General features: G+C 34.1%; 3 protein-coding genes across 3 annotated transcripts; 2 read left to right on the forward strand and 1 right to left on the reverse strand.

The window, feature by feature from the left end:
* The first annotated feature begins 742 nt into the window (after positions 1 to 742).
* LOC120261542 (apoptosis inhibitor 5-like protein API5) lies at positions 743 to 12,208 on the forward strand. Its single transcript, XM_039269472.1, has 16 exons — positions 743 to 1,055; positions 1,166 to 1,330; positions 3,287 to 3,386; positions 3,513 to 3,578; positions 4,406 to 4,488; positions 4,553 to 4,627; positions 4,733 to 4,882; positions 6,492 to 6,557; positions 6,678 to 6,743; positions 8,775 to 8,885; positions 9,506 to 9,592; positions 9,676 to 9,782; positions 11,042 to 11,156; positions 11,247 to 11,312; positions 11,392 to 11,483; positions 11,563 to 12,208. The coding sequence occupies exons 1-16, from the start codon at positions 969 to 971 to the stop codon at positions 11,747 to 11,749; spliced, it is 1,623 nt and encodes a 540-aa protein (XP_039125406.1). The 5' UTR covers positions 743 to 968; the 3' UTR covers positions 11,750 to 12,208.
* A 1,374-nt stretch (positions 12,209 to 13,582) lies between these two features.
* LOC120261794 (vacuolar cation/proton exchanger 3-like) lies at positions 13,583 to 16,998 on the forward strand. The gene is given in 13 exon segments (XM_039269779.1): positions 13,583 to 13,602; positions 13,765 to 13,960; positions 14,601 to 14,668; positions 15,055 to 15,083; positions 15,276 to 15,310; positions 15,312 to 15,473; positions 15,574 to 15,786; positions 15,907 to 16,044; positions 16,136 to 16,153; positions 16,155 to 16,253; positions 16,362 to 16,415; positions 16,497 to 16,613; positions 16,796 to 16,998. Coding segments are annotated over 12 exon segments (1,164 nt in total). The 5' UTR covers positions 13,583 to 13,602; positions 13,765 to 13,774; the 3' UTR covers positions 16,841 to 16,998.
* A 617-nt stretch (positions 16,999 to 17,615) lies between these two features.
* Positions 17,616 to 19,971, reverse strand: LOC120262429 (40S ribosomal protein S12-like). Its single transcript, XM_039270532.1, has 4 exons — positions 19,835 to 19,971; positions 18,483 to 18,762; positions 18,015 to 18,080; positions 17,616 to 17,931 (listed from the first exon to the last, which is right to left on the reverse strand). Exons 1-4 carry the CDS (start codon positions 19,840 to 19,842, stop codon positions 17,872 to 17,874), a joined length of 414 nt encoding a protein of 137 aa, XP_039126466.1. The 5' UTR covers positions 19,843 to 19,971; the 3' UTR covers positions 17,616 to 17,871.
* Between the last annotated feature and the right edge of the window lie 179 nt (positions 19,972 to 20,150).

A 20,150-nucleotide genomic window follows, 5' to 3' on the forward strand; every position in this document is an offset into this window, starting at 1 on the left:
GGGCATGATCCAATAATAGAAGCAATTCGAAATCAAGCAGAAGACATAAAAATAAAACAAAAGCATAGTGCATTATTACTAGAGCCATCATGATCATCCCCTTCTTTTTTATTTAATTTTTATTAAAGGAAAGAGAGGAGTTTTTATTGATAGATAGAAGCTTCAGAAACAAGATCTCCACTAATTAGGAAGGTGGATAATGCCATATATGACAGTGCCCAAACAAAAGAGCTGATTTGACCAACATATGACTAGCTCGGTTACATTTAAAATATCCTTCTGGAAGTGACGATCAGTTCAGATTTCTCTGTAAATGATCATTCTATTAGTTAAGGTGAAAATGACCTATTTTCTCTAGATTTTTCAAATAGAAAAAAATTCTTATTTTAATATTTCAATATCTCGTTATTTATTTTTTTATTAAAATAAATGCATGTCATTACAAACAAAGTTTTTCAAATTGAAACTTACAATAAATAGTACGGACACACGTGCACTAAGCGTTATTTTTCAGGGGGCATACATACACCAAATCATATTTATTACTTAAAAGGAACCCATGCAATTTCTTGGTTGTTCAGGGGTCCAAATGCAAATGATAAAGATGTGGGCCAGGGACAAAATGGGCTAGGTCAGCGCTTTTATGGATCAGGCCGTACTAGGCCAGAAAATGCCGGCCCATAAACTTCGGTGAAACTCGGGCCCAAGTAGGGCTCCAAACACCGACTTCGATTCAATCCTTTTCTAGTGTTCATCTCTCGAGCGCCTCTCTCTCGATCTCTCGCTCGTCTTCTCTCCCGCTCCCAGCGAGCGGAGCACCACCTGGTCCGCCTCCACGCCGATATCTACCCCTCTCTCCCTCCCTCTCTTGGTTCCCAACCCTAGCTCCGCATCCATCCCCCTACTCACATCTCTCACTTTCTATCTTCTTGCTCTTTGCCCCTTCCTCCTGACCTCCCGAGGCGCTCATGGGCACGGAACGTAGCGACGCTGCCGACGTCGATAAGCTCTACGAGTATGGAGAGAGGCTGAACGAGGCGCAGGACAAGTCCCAGGTTTCTGTGAATTTTGTATTTTTGTTGAGGATTTGTGTCTAGGGTTGGCTCAGCATTTGGTTCTAGGGTTTTGCGATGCTGAATAGTGGGTTTTTTTTCTCGTGGTGCAGCATGTGAGTGACTATGAAGGGATAATTTCTGCTGTGAATGGTGATAGTGTCAAGGCTAAGCAGCTGGCGGCACAGCTCATACCTAGGTTTTTTAGGCATTTCCCTAATCTCTCTACCAAGGCCACGACTGCGCTGTTTGATTTGGTTGAAGAGGATGAGCTTGCGGTTAGTTCCTCTTGCCTTTGATCTGATCTTTGTTGCTGTTTTCTTGCTTCCTTGCTTTCTCGAATTTGTTGGGTCTATGTATGTTTTTTTGTTATTTTTTAAGTTGCAAAACCTATTTTATTTTATTTTTGCTCTGGATTGTAATATTTCTTTGCTTGATTATTCACTATTTCGGATTTAGATCACTTTCCTCATCCTGGGATAACACAGAAATTCTTTAAGCATGGGCATATGGGAGAAATCATAGGGACCTAAAATGTGGCCTTGCCTTGTGTCTAGAGTTTCTTTGGAGGGAGCTCTTTGGAGGGAGCTGGTTGGATACTCTAGGTTTGCTAATCCTTCGTCTTACATATGAGTGCTTCAATCATGTCTAATTTCAACTTCATGGAAAGTAGTTGGAAAATATAATAAGAGCAACTAAACCTAAATGCAATCATATATGAGGTCACTATAATAATTATATGGATCATCATATGAACTTTTTTTTTTTGCCATTCAGTTATTCAGTTCATTACCCACCTCCTCATTTGTGGTTTTTCTTTTTTTTCATTTATCTCTCTTATCAATTCTATTTAATATCACATTAAAAACAAATTGATAGGTCTGATGGAAATAATGAATTTTTTTTTTTCAAATTTTGGTGAAATGGCAAATGATTTGTCAGCACTATATAATAAATGTTATGAGCTGATGTAATAGAGATCCTCTGATTGCTTCATAATGCCTGGTTTTGATGTAATTATGATAGTACGTTGTGCTTCTTTGCGCACTGCATATGTATTTTGGATTCTTTAAGATTTCATATTGGGAGGAATAATGTTTCAAAAGGCAGTATGTGTGTTGGAGGGGACTTCAATCTCCCTGCTAGATAGATCTATAAAATTAATAATAATTCTATGTAGTTATTAATAGATTATGGAAGCAAGAGAACTGAGACAATTATATTTACTTAGGGGCTTAATTTTTTAATTTTCTGCATACTTAGAACTTTGATTGTGAATCGTCCTAGATATTTACCAAAAGATATACCTAGAATGGTATAAAGAGATGAGAGAATTAATGGAAACGTGCGTGTAACTGTGTCATGTTAATTGTAATTGTGAGTATAATGAGAGTGCATGAATAATTATCAAAAAAGGAGGGATTAAACCACAGAGAATGCTGTCCATATCTTTTACCCGTTTCGCTTACTAAATGGAAACTTTTGGTTAGTATTTGTATGAGCTATGATAGGTTTTGTAGAGGCACAGGGTGTTTGGACAGGTTCAATATTAGTGTCACAATGGAAGATATGGAGTTGAAATGGTAATGTTGCTTACATTCTTGAGTTGATCATGGTTGTAACACAGACCACATTCTAAAAGTTGCCCCAAGTGGTGGAAGGTAAATTAAAATTAAACGAATGGTGATGGGTAATTTCCGAAAATGGAAGGGCTGGCATGTAATTTCAGCATTTATTAGGGTACTCATTTTTTTAGAGTGTAGCCGTGTGGGAAATTTCATTAAGTTGCAAGAAAATTTAGGGATTATATGCTTTCTTAGTTTCCTTTTGAGGCTCCAGAAATGCTAATTTTGGTCACCTTGCATTATTCTACTGCTGTAATAAAAATGCTAATTGTAAATTTTGGAATAAACTTGATCAGGCAGCAACAATGCTAGCATTTCTATTGGCATATGGATTCTCTTATCTTCCTTCTAATCAATTAGTGTTCCACATCTTACCATATCTTTTTCAATATTCCTTTATATTTTGCATGAGTCATGAAATAAGATCACCGCATCTTAGTCTACTAGGACTTGTTTTTTTAGATGGAATTATTTTGTTATTAGACACTTAGCTTGACATCTGCATTCCTAATATATAACCTTGAATATGTTCGCTTATTTGGGTTTTTTTTTGGAAAGGCTTGTTTTTGAGCACTCTTGCAAATTAAATTCATCTCTATCTTGCAACAGATTAGAATACAAGCAATCCGTGGGCTTCCTCTCCTCTGTAAGGATACACCTGAGTATGTTTCTAAGATTGTGGATGTACTTGGCCAACTTCTAACTTCTGGTATGCCTATTTAGCACTTAACCTTTGTTACGCAGCTGATATAACTAAAAAAAACCAGTAATTGTGTTTTGTGTTCGTTTTATGCTTTCGTTAGCCTGATTTTCTGTGCGTGCTTTTGATGTCCAGAGGAAACTGTTGAACGTGATGCAGTGCACAAGGCCCTTATGACTCTTTTAAGACAAGATGCGAAAGGTAATTGCTCACCTATTCTCCAAGATGGTCATACTCTTTGGTCCTTAGATTTGGCTTTAAAAAAGAAAGTATCATGCAATTGCATTTTCCTATATTTTTTCCATCAATAGCTCACAGATGGAAGATGTTGACATTATAGCTTTTTTCTAAAGTTACCAAAACTGCATTTTTTTTTAGGTAAACCATCTTGTACAGAATAAAATTGTAATATTTTGTATTACTATGAGATGTGATATATTCTTTTTTGAAATGGAATATTTTTAATCTTGAATATTAATTACAGATTGTAGTTGAGGGAATTTGCATGTATATCCAATAAAAGTGGTAATTGTGTACCCTGGATGGGCCCCAAAAGTGAGAAAAAACAACTCCTTCTTTTTCCAATGACTGTTTTACTTTCATCAATCTTCTTTCTTTCTAATCCACTGGAATTTTCTCCTTTTCTTTGAATTCTTCTCTTACCTTTCCTTTTTTTTCCCTGTCCATTCTTCCCTCTGTCAAGGGCTGAGTTTCTGTGGAGAGATCTAGATGGAGAGGGTACTTTTCTCCCCAATCTACCCTTTTTTTACTCTATCATTCAAAGGAAACCTTTTTTTCACTTTTAACTGTCAGATAAAATGGTGACCCTCAAATTTACATGCAAATATTCATTTTTTATGTGGGTATGTAAGCAAGTATACTTCATATGGAAGTATAGACTCGACTACTCAATTTGTTTTTTATGGTTATTTTCACAAGTGCTATAGAGACAGAGGTTGTCCAATTCATTTGCATATTGTTGGATTTAAACTGAATTTCACTATCAAGTTTATGCTTGTGCTTTGCAGCATCATTGACAGCACTATTCAGGCATATTGAGCAAGGTGTGGAAAATATTCGAGAAAAGGTTATTGGTTTCATCAAGGACAAGGTAGAAGTTATTTTGGGATGCTCCTTTTTCTAATGACATTTTTTAACTATCTTAATCCCATTAGGTGATTCCTATGAAAGGCGAGCTTCTGAAGCCTCAAGCAGAAATGGAAAGGCATGTCACTGATTTGGTGAAGAAAGTAGGGCCCTTCACTTATTTAATTACTTTTTGCAAGTAATGTTTTTTTGACATGATAAATATCTGCTAAAAATATAGTAACTGGTTGGAGTCTGTATTGTTTCAGAGTTTACAGGATGTAACTGGTGATGAGTTTAAGTTATTTATGGACTTCCTGAATAGTTTCAGCATATTTAGGGATAATGCTCCTCCAGAGCGTGTGCAAGAACTGATTGAAATAATTGAGGGACAAGCAGATCTTCATGCACAATTCAATGTAAGTGCTTTTCAATGAACGAATTCAAGAATTGCTGAGAAGTGTTATGCTCCTTTTATCTTTTGCAGTGGCTTCTTTTGGTTTTATGCTTTACTTGGTATCAAGCCTTGGAGAGTTGTTCTGATTGTTTTCTAATATGTTATGCTTCAAAATTTGTTCAAGACATTGGAAAATAGTGAAAGGTAAAGAATTTGGCTATGTAGCGATTCTTCTTAGACCAAGTTCTATGGACCAAGCTGTTAGGTTAGAAAGAAATAGATATGTCTTATCCATTCATCCTAAATCTTATTACCGCAGCACATATCCCATGGCTCTGGTCCATTAAATGCAGGATAGGTAATAATTCCCATGCCTATGGTCTTCATAGCTAAACCCTCTCTATATATAAATATAACTGAATTAAATAAATATTTAAAAAAAACTCAAAGCTGTTTTCTGTATACTATAAAATTATATAATGTGTGGTTTGTAACTGTAAACTGCATATTTGACTGGGTACCACCGTTTAAACAATATTCAACATGGGTGTTAAGTTTTACAGATGATTTTTTTTTTTGTTTCTCACACTGGGTGTTAATATGGTTCAGCATTTTAGTATATCATGTTTTCTGTTTCAATCTAGTTGGTTAATGGTTTCAAGGAGGTACTTAGATCAGTGCTGATTTTAACATATGGCTTAGGTCTTAGTTAGGAGTAGAACTTTTACATATTTGATTTTAGGTTGGACAAGTCTAACTTGAAATTGAATGAACTGTGGTGTATTTTGGAGAAAATCACATTGAACTTAGTTGAGGGTTTAATAAAATGGGGACCAAACAGAGTTGAAAGCTGTGGGTAGTTTTTGTTTTAATTGGTTTTCTTGGGTTGTATGTGTATCTTGCAGAGGTTACATTTCAACCATTTTTACTCTCTCAGGCTGGTGTCTCATATAGGCAAATTATTTTGTTTATTTTTCTGAAAATTCATGCGCAGATTTTTTTGGCAGCTTTTGCTGCCAGTTTGTTTCTCCTCGATGTTTGCCTTCTCTTTTGTGTATTATAACTTATAAGTAGTGGCTTTGGTAGACAATCATTTATACTACTGATATCCTTCTCTAGTTCTTCCTTTTCAGGGTTAGAAATTGTTAAAAATTTGCTTTTTAATATTTTAGAAAGTTTCCTCATATGCTGTAGGCAGTTAGTGATTCCATTTGATTAATGTTAGCCATTGACTATGATATAAACTAGGATGCCTGCAATTGCAGATTCTTTCTTACATATGTTAGGAACAAAAGAAATTTCTTTCTTCCTGAGTATTTTGTCTGGCTGAATAACATGATTTTACCTCTTCTTCCACATGGATTCAGATGTAGATGTGGTTGATTATGAGTTGTTGGCAATTGGTTTCAATTTTTTTTTGTAGAGTGGACAACATGCATTATAAAGTTCTGTACTTCGGACAAATATAATCACATGCTTGCTGTATTCAACCAATTCTTTTCTTGATACCTGATTAAATCCTTTGCTTAAATATTTATCTTTGGGCTTGTTCTGTGTTTCTTATTCTTCTTTGAGACAATCCTGTCTTTTCACAGATCTGATGATCTGATCTGTTTATCTTAATCCTGTAGGTCTCAGATATTGATCACATTAACAGATTGATCTCATGCACGTTTATGGCAATTCCATATTTTAAGGTATGTGATAGCCTGATGCAAAACAAATAAAATGAAAGAAAAAGAAAAAGCAGTGGCTGAGTTTTCAGTTGACTTTTGCAGTTCCTAACTTGATGTAAAACTCTTTTTTCTTACATATAGAGAGGTGCATCAAGCAGCAACTTCCTCAACTACTTCAACAAACAGATCATTCCTGTTTTTGACAAGGTACTATGCCATTCTATTCTTGAAATTTGTTTCAGTGAGTGTCCTTTCCCTGATTCTTTTCCATGCTGGTGACAAATATTTATATTCTAAACTTGCACCATGGCAAATCTGATTGATGAAGAGTGATGTGCTCTTTATTCTTTTGACTTTAACTTTGCAAGTTTTGTTCTGCATCTTTGGTTTGTAGAGGACACTGCACTGGATTATTGGGGGCTATTGGTATGTCAAGTATCATAATATTCTTTGACATGTCAAAATATAGGTGCACAATATAATTATGGATGATCATTCCAATAGGATTGGTCTAAACATGTATGATCATTATATAAAATCACTATTCTTCCAGTGAATTAGCTAAATATATATATTTCTATGTTTGTTAGACATGCAATCCTTTATCAAGTTTACTACTTTACTAAGACCAAACTATTAATCATGTTTTTTTTCTCCTTCACCTATAATTTTTAAGTTTTGTTAATCTACTTTCAAGTCATGTTGTAGACTTGATGATTATGGATGAGAAGTTTTCTTTTGAAACATAGGAATTCAAAAAAAATTATAATCTAGAATAAATAAAAAAAAGGGTAACCAGAAATATCTAGAAATGACTAGTGCCCGTTATTGGAGCACGCTGTCTCTTTCTAATTAGCTCATGATGCCAAAAGCCTTTTACTGAGGTGCTGCAAGCTGGTAACTGGTGTGAGTTGATTTAAATTTGCTTGTCATTGTTATTGCTCTAACGTTCAGCTAACAGCATATGTAATAATAATCTCATCAAACAAATTCCTATAAGATCTATCTTGATCATTTGGCTTATCAGTATCTAGTGTCACTGTTGGACTGAAATCACATTGCAATTAAAAATTGATCTATTTGCTTTTTTTAATGTTGTTTTGAGTTTTTTTTATAATTTAATTTAAATTCAAGAAGTACGGCTTGATTTTCGTGTATAACTATAGCTAGGTCTTGGTTGATTGCTTGTGCTCTATTACTCCTATTTGTTATTCCTCTGTATTGTTAATAAGATTAATGATGTAAGCATAGTAGTCCGTAAAACTATGGATGTTACCTTGAGAAAAGAACCAATCTGATGCCTTTGTACTTGATTGCATTTACATATGTGTGATTTTGCTCCATGTCTTTTAAAAATCTAGGGTTAAGTGTTTTTTTTGTCCTTGTACTTTTTCTCAATGTTCATTTTTGTCCTTGCACTTTTAAAATGTTCAGGATGGTCTTTCTATTTTTCAGTTTTTTCATTTTGGTCCCTGTAATTTCAAAAGGTTCAATATGATGGCCACTTGATAGACTATGGAGAACTTATGAATATTTTATGTACTTATCCCAATTTGTAATAGTTCAAGTTTTTAGAACAACTTGTAACATGCTAATGTGGCAAAATGCGATCATCTTAGATGGCTGTATGACCATCCACAGATCCACTTCTGCTCTAAATTTCATGTTGATCAGGAAAAGTTGACAAAATATTTGTATGTTTCAAGTTGTACGTCAAGTAGCAGCTATATTGAATATTTTGAAATGGTACTGATAAAAATGAACAAAATGACAAAAGCATGTATATGAAATTAAACATTTTTAAAGTTCAAGGGACAAAGTGAACAATGCGGCGAACTGTATGGACCAAAACTGCATTGAAGCCAAAAATCTCTGTACCTATAATTTGTGCTTTTTCTAGCCATCAGTTGAAGCTCTCATATTTTGTGTCAAGAAGTTTTTGGCATGACTTATAGCTACTTTTACTGTGTGTGTTGCATGTGCATATTAAACTGAAGTCAGGGTGATGCCAAGATTACTAGTCACTATTTTCTTATTATTTATGCATCCATCATCTATTCATTGTTTTCTATAAAGTTCTATATGTCAGCATAAAAAGATTATTGTATTAGCTCTATATTTTGATTTGTGTTTATTGTTTTTTAGTGATTATTGTTGATAATCAATACCAGTTGCATTCAGCTTGGAAGTATTTTTGGGGTGAGAACTAATCACATTTTATTTCATCTCATTAATTAGTTCCCTGAAGACCGGAAGTTAGATTTGCTGAAGACTCTCGCTGGTAGTTCAGCTTATGCGTCTGCCCAAGATTCACGGCAGCTTCTTCCTGCTGTTGTTGATCTACTTAAGGTACATACTACGAGGTCAAAATAAATAAACGTAAATTTTTTTTTAAAAAAATCATTAGATCTTTCTGTTCAGTTTTTTTTTGAACCTTTTATTTTAGGTGAAGCTATGTTATATAATAATCTGGGATCTGTTTATTATTTGCTGCATGTGCCGCTTTTGGTTCAAGTCTTATGCCCATTACCCAAACTCTGTGCTCACTTCCATAAGAGAATTTTTTTTAAGTATAAACTGCTGGCTAGAACATGTGTGTAGCAGGTTTTGCATTCCATGCATTACAGGAGACTTCCCCACCATAGCGTAAAACTTGTTTTTACAACTCTCTTCACTCAGTTTGCCAACTGTATATCTGGGACCATCTAAGCTCTCATTTTCCTTGTCTATAGATAATTTTCTTATCATGTGAATACCGTCTTGAGTAAATTAATTTTCTAGATGTAGTGAGTGAATCAATTCTTGCGTTTGTGTAATGTTGATAATCTTCTTAGTCTTCTGGTTTGCTGTTTTTAGCATCTATCATACATCTATAACCAACCTATTTCTATAAATTCTGGGCTTTGCTGTTATATTGTTTGAAATTTCCATATATTTTGTTTAACCTTTTTTCGTTTGGATGAATATAGAAATATATGCCTCGAAGAAAGACAGAGGAGACAAATTTTAATTACGTGGAGTGCTTACTATACGCTTTTCATCACTTAGCCTACAAGGTTAGCTCTTTTCTTCAACATATTTTAAGTCAGTCTTTATTGTTTAAACAATTGTTAAGTTTCTGATATTATTTTAAATGCAGACGCCAAACTCTACAAACAGTCTTTGTGGTTACAAGATTGTAACTGGCCAGCCATCAGACAGACTTGGAGAGGATTTTTCTGAAAACTACAAGGATTTTATGGAAAGGTGATTTATCTGTCATCATTTTCCTTATATTGTGAGTTAATTCACTATAAATGGTTTGTATTTTTATTTTATATATAGGGTCATTGAATTTTCCTTGATTTTGGAGGCCCTCTAAGAAGCTGCTAATAGAGTTTGAGATGCTTCTTTAAGTAATGTTTGATTAATATTAATGAAGTTCTATGTGATGCATATTGATGTGAGAAAGCCAGTCAGATATCTTTACCAAAGGAAAAAATGTGGTTGTGCAGATTTTTTTAAAGATTTTCCAGCTTGGGTTTATATTCTCCAAAAAATATATATATATATATATATATATATATATTTTTGAGCTCTGGTTTCTTATTTACACATTACTGAATTAGCCTGCTCTTAACTATCCTGACAGTTCTGACTAATTTATTCATGGTAAAATACACGTATATGGTCATTTGCTGTATATGAGGATATGAGGAGGCTCTCTCTTGATTTTTGCCTTATGATTATTGGTAGTCTCACCTATTAGCTAGTTGGAAGTATGCACCAAGGTGGTCTTAGAAGAACATTTTTTTTTTTTGTTGTAGCTTATAATTTATGTTTTAATATGAGTCGGGTAAAACTAGTTCTGTATCATCTCCTTGCAATGGCAAAAAGTGTGAATGGTTATGGAATAGCTTCCTTTTTTTGGGAAAAAATTGGAAACATGAAGGAGGGTGTACTCTGATTGTTGTGCTTGCCCGTGACAGGCTCAGTAGTTATGCTCTCGCAAGTCTTGTCAGTTTATAACTGTAAGCTTTCTGTTATAGGTTGTCGGGTAATCTTTAATTCCCCAATGCTGGTTACGTGCTTCTGGAGTAAGATATTTACGAGTCCTAGTAAAATTTTAACAGATTGTTTGTGGAAACATTCACCATCAAGTTGGATGCGCAGTTTGGGCACTTTTTCTAATTTTCCACATTGTGTTTGCTTGCATCGTCTTGCTCCTTTTAAATTGATCTTATTTTATCAAATTGTAGTTTTCTTTGAGGACGGGTAAGGACACAATTGTCCCTTAATTTATTTTATATGTTTGTGCCAATTCCCTATATATTATTTGGCAATGGTCAGAGGCCTTGTGGATCAACCTAAACAAGCACGGCTTTGCCTAGAACCCTAGTGTTTTTAACCTGATCAATATGCTGCAGATGCATAATAATATTGACATTCACAACAGTAATTATTGGTTTAGTTTTTTGTTTCTTCCTGTTGTTTAAATGACATTATTTTTCTTTTGGTCTAAGCAGATTAAGTTCAATTGAGGAACTAGTGAAAGTAGCAATGAAAAAACTAAACCAGGGGATGGCGGAACAAGACAAATTGATGAGTGCAGCCAAGACTGAAGAGGCAAAGGCTGCTGTTGTAAGTTGGCCTTGACTCTGTTAACATCTAAAGTTTTATTCTTCGGTTGTTTCAGGTATGTATTTCATTAACCCCCATTTTTAATCACAGAGAAAAGACAAGCAGAAAACCACCACCAGCCTACGCATTTGTAACAATATACTTGCAATGACACAGGTTAGCATAATTAGCCTTGCAACATTATTTAAAGCTGAGCAGAACTAATTTACTAATGTTTGCATAATTTCCCTCTCAGCCACTGCATTCAAAATCTCCATCTTTCATTGGCGATGACAAAGTTAACCTATCAGGAACTGAACTACCAAAGCGTGTGCAAGCGTCTGCAGGGTGAGTAAACCTCTGTTCAATTTGGGTATGTTTTATAGCACAAAACCTAAAATTTTGGATGGATAAATGTGTCAAGCAGTGGCAAGAGGAGTGCAACTTCTGCCAATGTTGCAACAAATACAATAGCTTCCAAGAAGGGGCGGGGTGCTGGAGGTATGCAAAACCAGCTTGTGACTAGAGCTCTCGAAGGCTTATCTCGTGGTGGGAGAAACAACGGAAGAGGAAGGGGTTGGGGTGGCCGTGGGAGGGGAAGAGGTTATCGTTAATTTCAAATCTTTCAAGTGGATACATGTATCAATCATGAACTTTTCTTCAGAGGTCACATGGAAATCCAATCATTTGGAGAAAGGTTGATGAGTGGCGTTTCGGAGCTATGTTTGGCTGAATTTTTCCTTCTAGTCAGAGCATGCATGCCAATCGGAGTTGCCCTTTTGCTAGGTTCTAATGTTGTTTCCTCAGGGAGAATTCATTGTGAAGATATGTCTAATGTTCACTGAGGGTGATCTGCTGATCATAGAAGTGCTTTTTATATTATTACTGAGGGATTATAGTTGTTGGATTCAGGGTTATGAAGCTATTTGCTTGATTTAGATCACATCTCAGAATTTTTGATCACTTGGATTGTTAACTATTCTGTTGCAAAATAACAGGATTAAACTGACAGTATGCCAACTCTTTTAAGCTATTCAACATTTCCACTGACTGATGCGATAGATTGTGATGAACTGTGTTATTTGCTTTTAACTTTATTAAGTATGAATCATTGCAGATGAATTATGCCTTGTTCCCATTTCTGACAATCTTTTTGTGGTCCAGTTGGATAACGAAAGGTAAAAGGTGATTATCCGCGGTTTTCTGGGTTACCTTCATGTCACCAGAGTGTCGAAAGGCACATCATCTAGGTTCTCACCTTCTGTTAATGGATTTTCATTTTTTATTTTCTCTCAATTATAATTTTGCATTTACCTAATTTAAATAGATTTTTAGTATAAAATAAATAAATTAATTAATTAAAATTTTGAAATTATACTAGTGTATATGTGCATGTGCTTTTATAATTAGTATATACAACAGAGTCCATGTGCATAAAACTTTTATTAAATAGTGAGACGTCAAAAGAAAGTGTTCTTTCTCGCACAATATATATATATATATATATAATATGAAAATTTGGCTGGGTATATAGTATATAGTAGATAGTATATTGTTAAAATAAATATTACCAATTCGTATAGAAAAGGATTTTTCCTCATTCGCATATATATTATATAGCAGCACAGCATGCAGGATGGTCAACACTCAGTCAGTTAAGACAGAAAGGACATGACATGATCCACCAGGTCTGAATGACCTTTACATTACTGTTACATATAAACCTTGCAAGATTGAAGGTGCATGCAGCAGCATGGTCATGGTGTATGATGTTTTGCCAGCCATGCCTTTTTATTGTCCGCACAAACATCCATCCATCATTTTCCGCACTTCTGGTTTCTATGTACTTTTTTCTTTTTTTTTATTATGAAAAAGCCTTCGACTTCTTCCTTTCTGTTTTCTCTCATGCAGGTCCCCACTGACATCGATGTCCCTTGTACCACTAATTAACTAACTTCATATATATATATATATATATTTTATATATTTCAAATAATATTTTTATTTTTTAATCTTTTTTTTATTTTATTTGACTCTTGTCAGTCTTTCTAAATTTTAAATTTAAATCTTAAAAATAATATAAAAATTAAAATAATTAATCTATGAACATTGATTTGAATCATTGGATTGAGATCTAACAGTTTCATAATTATTAATATGGGATAAACAGTATTTGAATTATTATACCTATAAATAATATATTATATAAAAAAAATAAGATATATATAATATTTTTATCTAAACCATTCAATCTATTATTTATAAATAAATCACAACTATTAAATCCTATTTTTATTAACATCTACAGTACAAAAATTTTAAAGAAATCACTCATGTTACCAACTGCGAACATGTACGGACGTCCGCAGAATACTTTTTCTATATATATATATATATATATATATATATAACATCATCCATCAGCTCAAGCAATTATGCACAGGATCTTAAAACAGAGGATTTGTAGGTGTGCACGCGGTCTCAAATAACCCACGGTCACTGACAATGAGACAAACCTCTCAATAAAATAAAACAAAACAAAACAAACAAATTAATTAATTAATTAATTAATTGTTATTGGTCCACTCATTCTTAATTGTTAATCTCTTCCTTCATTTCTGATCTGCAGAAGAAGAAGGATGATGGATTCCCCAAACAATGACAATGAGCTTTCTCTTCTTCAACAATCCACCACCATTCCTTCATCTTCCAAGATCCAACTCTTGCTTGTTAATTTTCAACAAGTACTGCTTGGCACCAAGCTCGCACTTCTGTTCCCGGCTGTGCCTCTTGCTCTTCTTGCCAGCCATTACCATTTTGGCACTGTGAGTTCTGTTTTTGTTTCTCTTGCTCTTATTTGAGTTTCAAATTTCATGACATTTATTCTGTGTGTGTGTGTGTGTGTGTGTGTGTGTGTGTGTGTGTGTGTGTGTGTGTGTGTAGCTTTTGGGAAGATTTCATGCAATTTTAGTTGGTCACTTTTTATGGAATCTCTTTATTGACTCATTAGAAGAGTTGATATGATGCTTCATGATTGAAAAAATGTAACAAAAACAAATGTTAAAATCATTGCCTGAAGATGATTTGTTGAAATTGTATGTTGTATATTGGTTAATAAGCACAATTCAATTATGTTATACATTATGAATGGATTAGTATTGTGAACAATCTTGTTACCTTTTTTTATCATGAAGAGATGCAAATCAAGAACCTCAAGATTGTTGAGTGGAATTCTAATTTTTGCCAGAATTTTGAGGTTAATGACTCATAAGTATGCCAAATGTTTGAAATACTGGAGTTCATATGTAATTGTTTCATTGTCTTCCAAATTTTATCTGTTTGACCTTGTTTTTTCATAAATCAAGTAGAAACTGCTCTTGTAAATTGCCTTCTTTTCATAAATATCGGCTTTCGATATTTTTTACAAAGTTTCTGATAATTTTACCCTTATCCTGCTGGAAATAGGTTGTGCTGTTCTCATTCAGCTTATTAGCATTAGCTCCTCTTGCCGAACGTGTGAGTTTTCTCAGCGAGTAAGTTTGTTATTTTATTTCTATTGCAATGTTTTAGATTGGCTTAATGAAAAAGGTCTTATTGATATCTATTTTATTGAATAAGAAGTAAAACTTTTCGATTCCTTTATACAATTCTTCTGGTAGAAAATATCATGTAAATAGTTGGTCAGGGGACAAAGTTTCAGAAAAACTTTTTGAAACTAAAATAATACTGAAGTTAGGAGGTTACAAATAAACAGCATCATTAATGGCTAGTTTTCATGAATCTTACTACTTTGCTGCAATAGTTATTAAGAAAAAGGGGAATAGTTATAAAATGAAAGTTCTTTGCAGCAAAGAGTGTTGACAGTGTAGTTGATATGTATAATCTATCCGTTTACTATTTCTTCTTTTGGTGTTTGCAGACAAATTGCATACTACGCTGGCCCAACTGGTACTTTTTTTTAAACTTATTTATCTATACAAATTTGTAGCATCTAATTCAGTTTGGTCAGAGTGAATCCATATTCTGTGTCCATTTCTAGCATCAAAGAAGTGGTTTTACTATACCTTCATGTTCTCTGCTTGTTTCGTATCAATGGAAAATTAGCTGAATAATGTGCAAGAATAACTAAACCATTTGCAGTTGGTGGACTTGTAAATGCAACATGCGGGAATGCGCCCAGAGTTGATTATTGCATTGATGGCACTACAGAACGACAAGGTCGATGTCCTCAAATGGTCTCTCCTTGGTTCCACCTCTCCAACCTCTTTGCTTGTTCTTGGCTCATCACTTTTCTTTGGAGGTCTAGCGAACCTTTCCAAAGAAAGTCAGTTCGACCTGGTATCTATCGAGTAACAATAATCATCCAAACCACTGATATACATTTATACATATATATACTTCTTGTCTAAAGTCACTGATGCTAATCTTGTTTTTTCAGACACAAGTAAATGTGAATCTTAGCCTTCTTTTGTTATGTTCTCAATGCCACATTTTGGCATTGATGGTTGGTAATCACACAAGTAGCTCAAACAGTCATACAACAATGAGCCTTGACCTTTCAAGAGCTTGCAGCATAGCTATGCTCATCACCTATTTTGCTTGCCTCTTCTTCCAGCTTAAGACTCATCGGCAACAGTATGATATTCTTGAGGTAATACATTTGACAGTAATTGCAATGATATTCAATTCTATCATTTTAGACATGAACAATTAATTACTCATATTTTATCTTCATTTGCTTGATAGACAAATAAATTTTGATGCTTAACAGGATGATTCCAGTGATAATGAAGCCTCTTCATCTGATGATGATGCACCGGTGATTGGTTTTACTAGTGCATGCATTTGGTTAGTTATAATGACTACTTTAGTTGCAATCATATCAGAGTACATTGTTGGAACCATTGAGGTAGTTTCAAATTTTCCTAAAATCTTTGCTTTGCTTTACTTTATGAACTTAGATATTTCTAATGAAACCATGCTTGCTGAATCTCTTGCAGGATGCTTCCCGGTCTTGGGTGTATGTCTGTCAGTTTTCTATGTATCATTTTACTGCCAATTGCCGGAAATGCATCAGAACATGCCGGTGCTATAATATTTGCATATAAAAATAAGATCGTAATAACTCTTATCGTACTCACTCTTATCGTACTCTTTCAATGTTCTTGTGTTTTTATAATTATGTGCAACATAAGGAGCAGTTATGTCATTGAATATATAATGCAGGATATTGCTTTAAGTGTCACTTTGGGCTCTTCAACACAAATTACCATGTTTGTGGTGAGATACTGAACAATCCAAATTCTGAAAGAGATTAAATTCTGAAAGAGATTTACTGATGATTTATTTAATGTGATACAGACTCCGGTAAGTGTAATTGTCGCATGGATAAGAGGAATTCCAATGGATCTTGATTATAAACTTTTGGAGACGGCATCACTAGTTATGTCAATTCTGATAGTATCCTTGATTCTTCAGGTAATAAAAGAATTTCTTGTGAGTTATTAACATAATTTGGTGTTTCCTAGCTTGGTTACATAATGCTATAGTCAGCTTTTACTTGGTAATTCATACTAATTTTCTTAATAATTTGATATTGTTGGTGATCTTGTACCTTTATCCATATGTTCTATTTATTCAGAAAATTTTAAATTTTGCAGGATGGAAAAGTGGCATTACATGAAAGGAATTGTGCTGGTTGTTAGCTACATTGTCATTGGACTATTGTTTTTCAAAACCTCAAGACCTCTTTCTGAGTTTGCATTTATTATTCCAGCATTCCTTTTTTTATTATTTTTAATTTTATTTTTGTAGAACAGTGTGCACAAATTTTATTTAAGGTGATGATACTGGGGAAGGAATAATGGATCAGCTTTTTAATTATATGAATTTATTGATGAGGCGAAAAATGGTCATTAATGATCCAACCCACCGAATTTATTAGTGACACTGCTCAATATCATGAAACCTCATGTGAGAATTAATATAAATGATGTAAATATATTAGTTTATAAAAATGGAATGGTTCAAATGACAGTTAAATGTGACAATTGACAAATTTAATTCTACATTCTTAAATACAGAAAAGAAAAATGTCTTTAAAACGATAAATCTTGAATTTTATTTTATATTAAAAAACAAAATAATAAATAAGACTTCAAACTATCTGGTTCACTTTCGCACGTATGCATACGACAGATAAAAATATGCAGTTTTATATCTTTCGAACACTTCACAGCACATTATGTATGGTCTTTCAAATATAAAATATCAATATATGCACAATAATTACATCAAAGGGAAATTGATAAATCACCAAATGACATCAAAACACATTAAAAAAAAAAAATCCGTTACCTTTAAAAACCTTTGTTTCCAAATTCCAAATGATGCTTATCCAAACAAAATTTATACTTTAAAAAGCCTAAAAGGAGAATATTACAGAATAATGGAGTGAAAAAAGAATTGAAGAAACCAAAAGAACAAAAACAAACACAGTTTATAGTCTCTCTCACAGTAAAGACATGCTCATGGATTCAAACGGTATGATTAAATAACTCGAAAACACACTAATAAATAACCAAGTAAGAGAACTAGTGGAATGATCAAACATTCAACTGAATGAGCAGTAACCCACAGCAAAAATGGCTCAAAATACATGGTCCCAAGATCTAACAAAAAAAACTGGCACATCAATGACATTTGACTCGTTCAGATAGATTCAAATGCCACAATCTCAATGGGACTTCACATATTCCTGGACTATATGAAGGCCTTCTGACTCCTCACCATAATCCTGTAAATTTAAAATAATAAAAATCAACAACAAGATATAAGGCAACAAGTTAATCACACAAGATGCCATATTCATGGTTTTACCTTGATAACCACACAAGAAGAACCTACAACTTTCCTTGCCTTTCCCTCGGAATCGATCTTGCACAGCTAGACAATCATCAAAATTAAGAAAATTGGTCAGTATAGGGTAAGGAAGAGTGAAAACGGAAGCTTCAGTAACATGACAACAATGGGGGGCATTCATCCAGATTTTCCTTTTGGTTCTAAATCATACCCTTCAAGTTCCCCCAAGATTTTATGTTACTCCTTGCTCAGACATGGTCTTATCAAAAATTTGAAACCCAAAGCCTTAGCATGGGAAATTTACAATGCTGATACAATTGTACAATATAAGAAAATACCACGTAAATGGCACAACAAATAATGTGTTGACCTAGTTTCAAAATCATCACAAAATGCAACATACTTGAGATTAAGATAGAGACATTACACTGAGTGCATGCATCACTTTACTTGTAAACTAAAAAACTCGCAAAGCAAACAACTTACCCCAGCCCACTCGCCGAGTGTCTTGGCACTTGGTACAGTAATCAAATGCACATTGTGATCAGCACAGAGCGCTTTCACAAGCTTCACATAGTCGGGTTGGTTACAGTCCTCTGCCAGCAAGCAGAGCTGTGCAGCATGCTTCTCAATGGCCTTGGCACCTTCATGGAGTCCACGAACAAGACCATCATGTGCCAATGATTTCTTCAACACAAGCTGCAGGGCTGTCATCAGGTCCATAGGCTCTCCAAGAGCAGGAACTTCAGCAACAACAGCATCCTCTCTACCACAGGAGAAAATATAGAAGAGTCCATCATTCCTCACTTACATAGTCCCGTAAGGTTAGTTCAGTTCAGTCAGGAATGACACAATAAGTGCATGAAATAATCAGTCTATCACAATACATTCCTGTGGTCAAACAAATGTTTCCAAACCTATTCGGAACCATTTTAATTATAAATCAAAATACAATAATCTGAACTATGGCCATAAGCATATATACAGATATATCATTTGCATATATTAAAATATTTATGTAATTTCCTCAAATTATCATACTAAACTGATTGCAGGTTTAAAAACCCACACAGCAAGGTACCAATTGCAACTGGAGATGACAATTGCATGCACAATCTTAAAACCATGAAAAAAACATCCTTTGCCACCACAATATTTCATAAATTTCAGTGTTGATTCAATTGCAATGAAGTCTCATAACCAACAATTTTCAAGCAGCAAAGCAAAGCTTAAGATTTAAAAAAACAGTCAGTTTCTGATTGCAACAAAAAACAACAATTTCCAAGTGATATCTGAAAATCAGGGGGAAAAACTCCCTTTCCATTTCATTGGATATCAATAGATTCACCCATTCATTGCACTGAACAATATATAAGGCCTGACTGAGTAAAGATTTAAAAAGAATGCAAGTTATGAATCACAACAAAATATAACAATTCTCATTAGATATCTGGAAATCATTAAAAAAAAAAAAAGGTTCTTTTCAGCCCATATCATTCAAACATGCATCCTCATATTCATTTCAAGACAATCAAATCCCATAATCAACCAATTAAACATTTAAAAAGATCCAAGTTAGGAATTGCAACCAAAGGCAACTGTTCCCGTGATATATAACAAATCAGAAGACAAAAAAAACTTCAATGTTAGTCCGCAAAAACCTAGAGCAGCAACTACGAGCAACTAGCAAGCAAATAAATGAGCAAACTTCTCAAAAACCTAATTTTGTGACAACAGTTCAGGTTTCCATATAACAAAACTATGTATAAAAAAAAAGGATATCAAATTAACAACTACAGTTAAAAAACCACGAAATCAAAGACAAACGGTGCACTTACGCAGCCATTATCGATAGAGTAGTAGATCTCAAACTCTAGGGACGGAGAGATTGAAGACAAGATCGAGATGAAAGTGATTCCAAGAGGAGCTCCGCCGCCAACGCAGAGCTAGGGTTTATCAAGAAATCGAGAAAGAGAGAAAGAATAGTGAAAAGTGTAGTTATATACGATGCTGGAAAACGGGTTGGCGGGTGTTATTGGGTCCTGTTCCAAACGGGTTTCGGTGAACAAAACCCGACCCGTTATGAATTTTCACATAATTCTGATCATATATAATTATATATATATATATTATAAATAAAGATTATCAGGGAAG

The sequence above is a fragment of the Dioscorea cayenensis genome, chromosome 5 (assembly GCF_009730915.1).
Source record: "Dioscorea cayenensis subsp. rotundata cultivar TDr96_F1 chromosome 5, TDr96_F1_v2_PseudoChromosome.rev07_lg8_w22 25.fasta, whole genome shotgun sequence".
NCBI lineage: Eukaryota > Viridiplantae > Streptophyta > Magnoliopsida > Dioscoreales > Dioscoreaceae > Dioscorea > Dioscorea cayenensis.

What these genes read in the sequence shown, in the direction of transcription:
- LOC120261542 (XM_039269472.1), top strand. Translation starts at nt 969, where the DNA reads ATGGGCACGGAACGTAGCGACGCTGCCGACGTCGATAAGCTCTACGAG. An exon ending in TTGAAGAGGATGAGCTTGCG is followed by an intron (nt 1,331 to 3,286) that starts GTTAGTTCCTCT and finishes ATCTTGCAACAG; the next exon opens with ATTAGAATACAAGCAATCCG. An exon ending in AAGAGGCAAAGGCTGCTGTT is followed by an intron (nt 11,157 to 11,246) that starts GTAAGTTGGCCT and finishes TTTTAATCACAG; the next exon opens with AGAAAAGACAAGCAGAAAAC.
- LOC120262429 (XM_039270532.1), bottom strand. An exon ending in CACTCGGCGAGTGGGCTGGG is followed by an intron (nt 18,081 to 18,482) that starts GTAAGTTGTTTG and finishes ATGATTGTCTAG; the next exon opens with CTGTGCAAGATCGATTCCGA. An exon ending in CTTCTTGTGTGGTTATCAAG is followed by an intron (nt 17,932 to 18,014) that starts GTAAAACCATGA and finishes TTAAATTTACAG; the next exon opens with GATTATGGTGAGGAGTCAGA.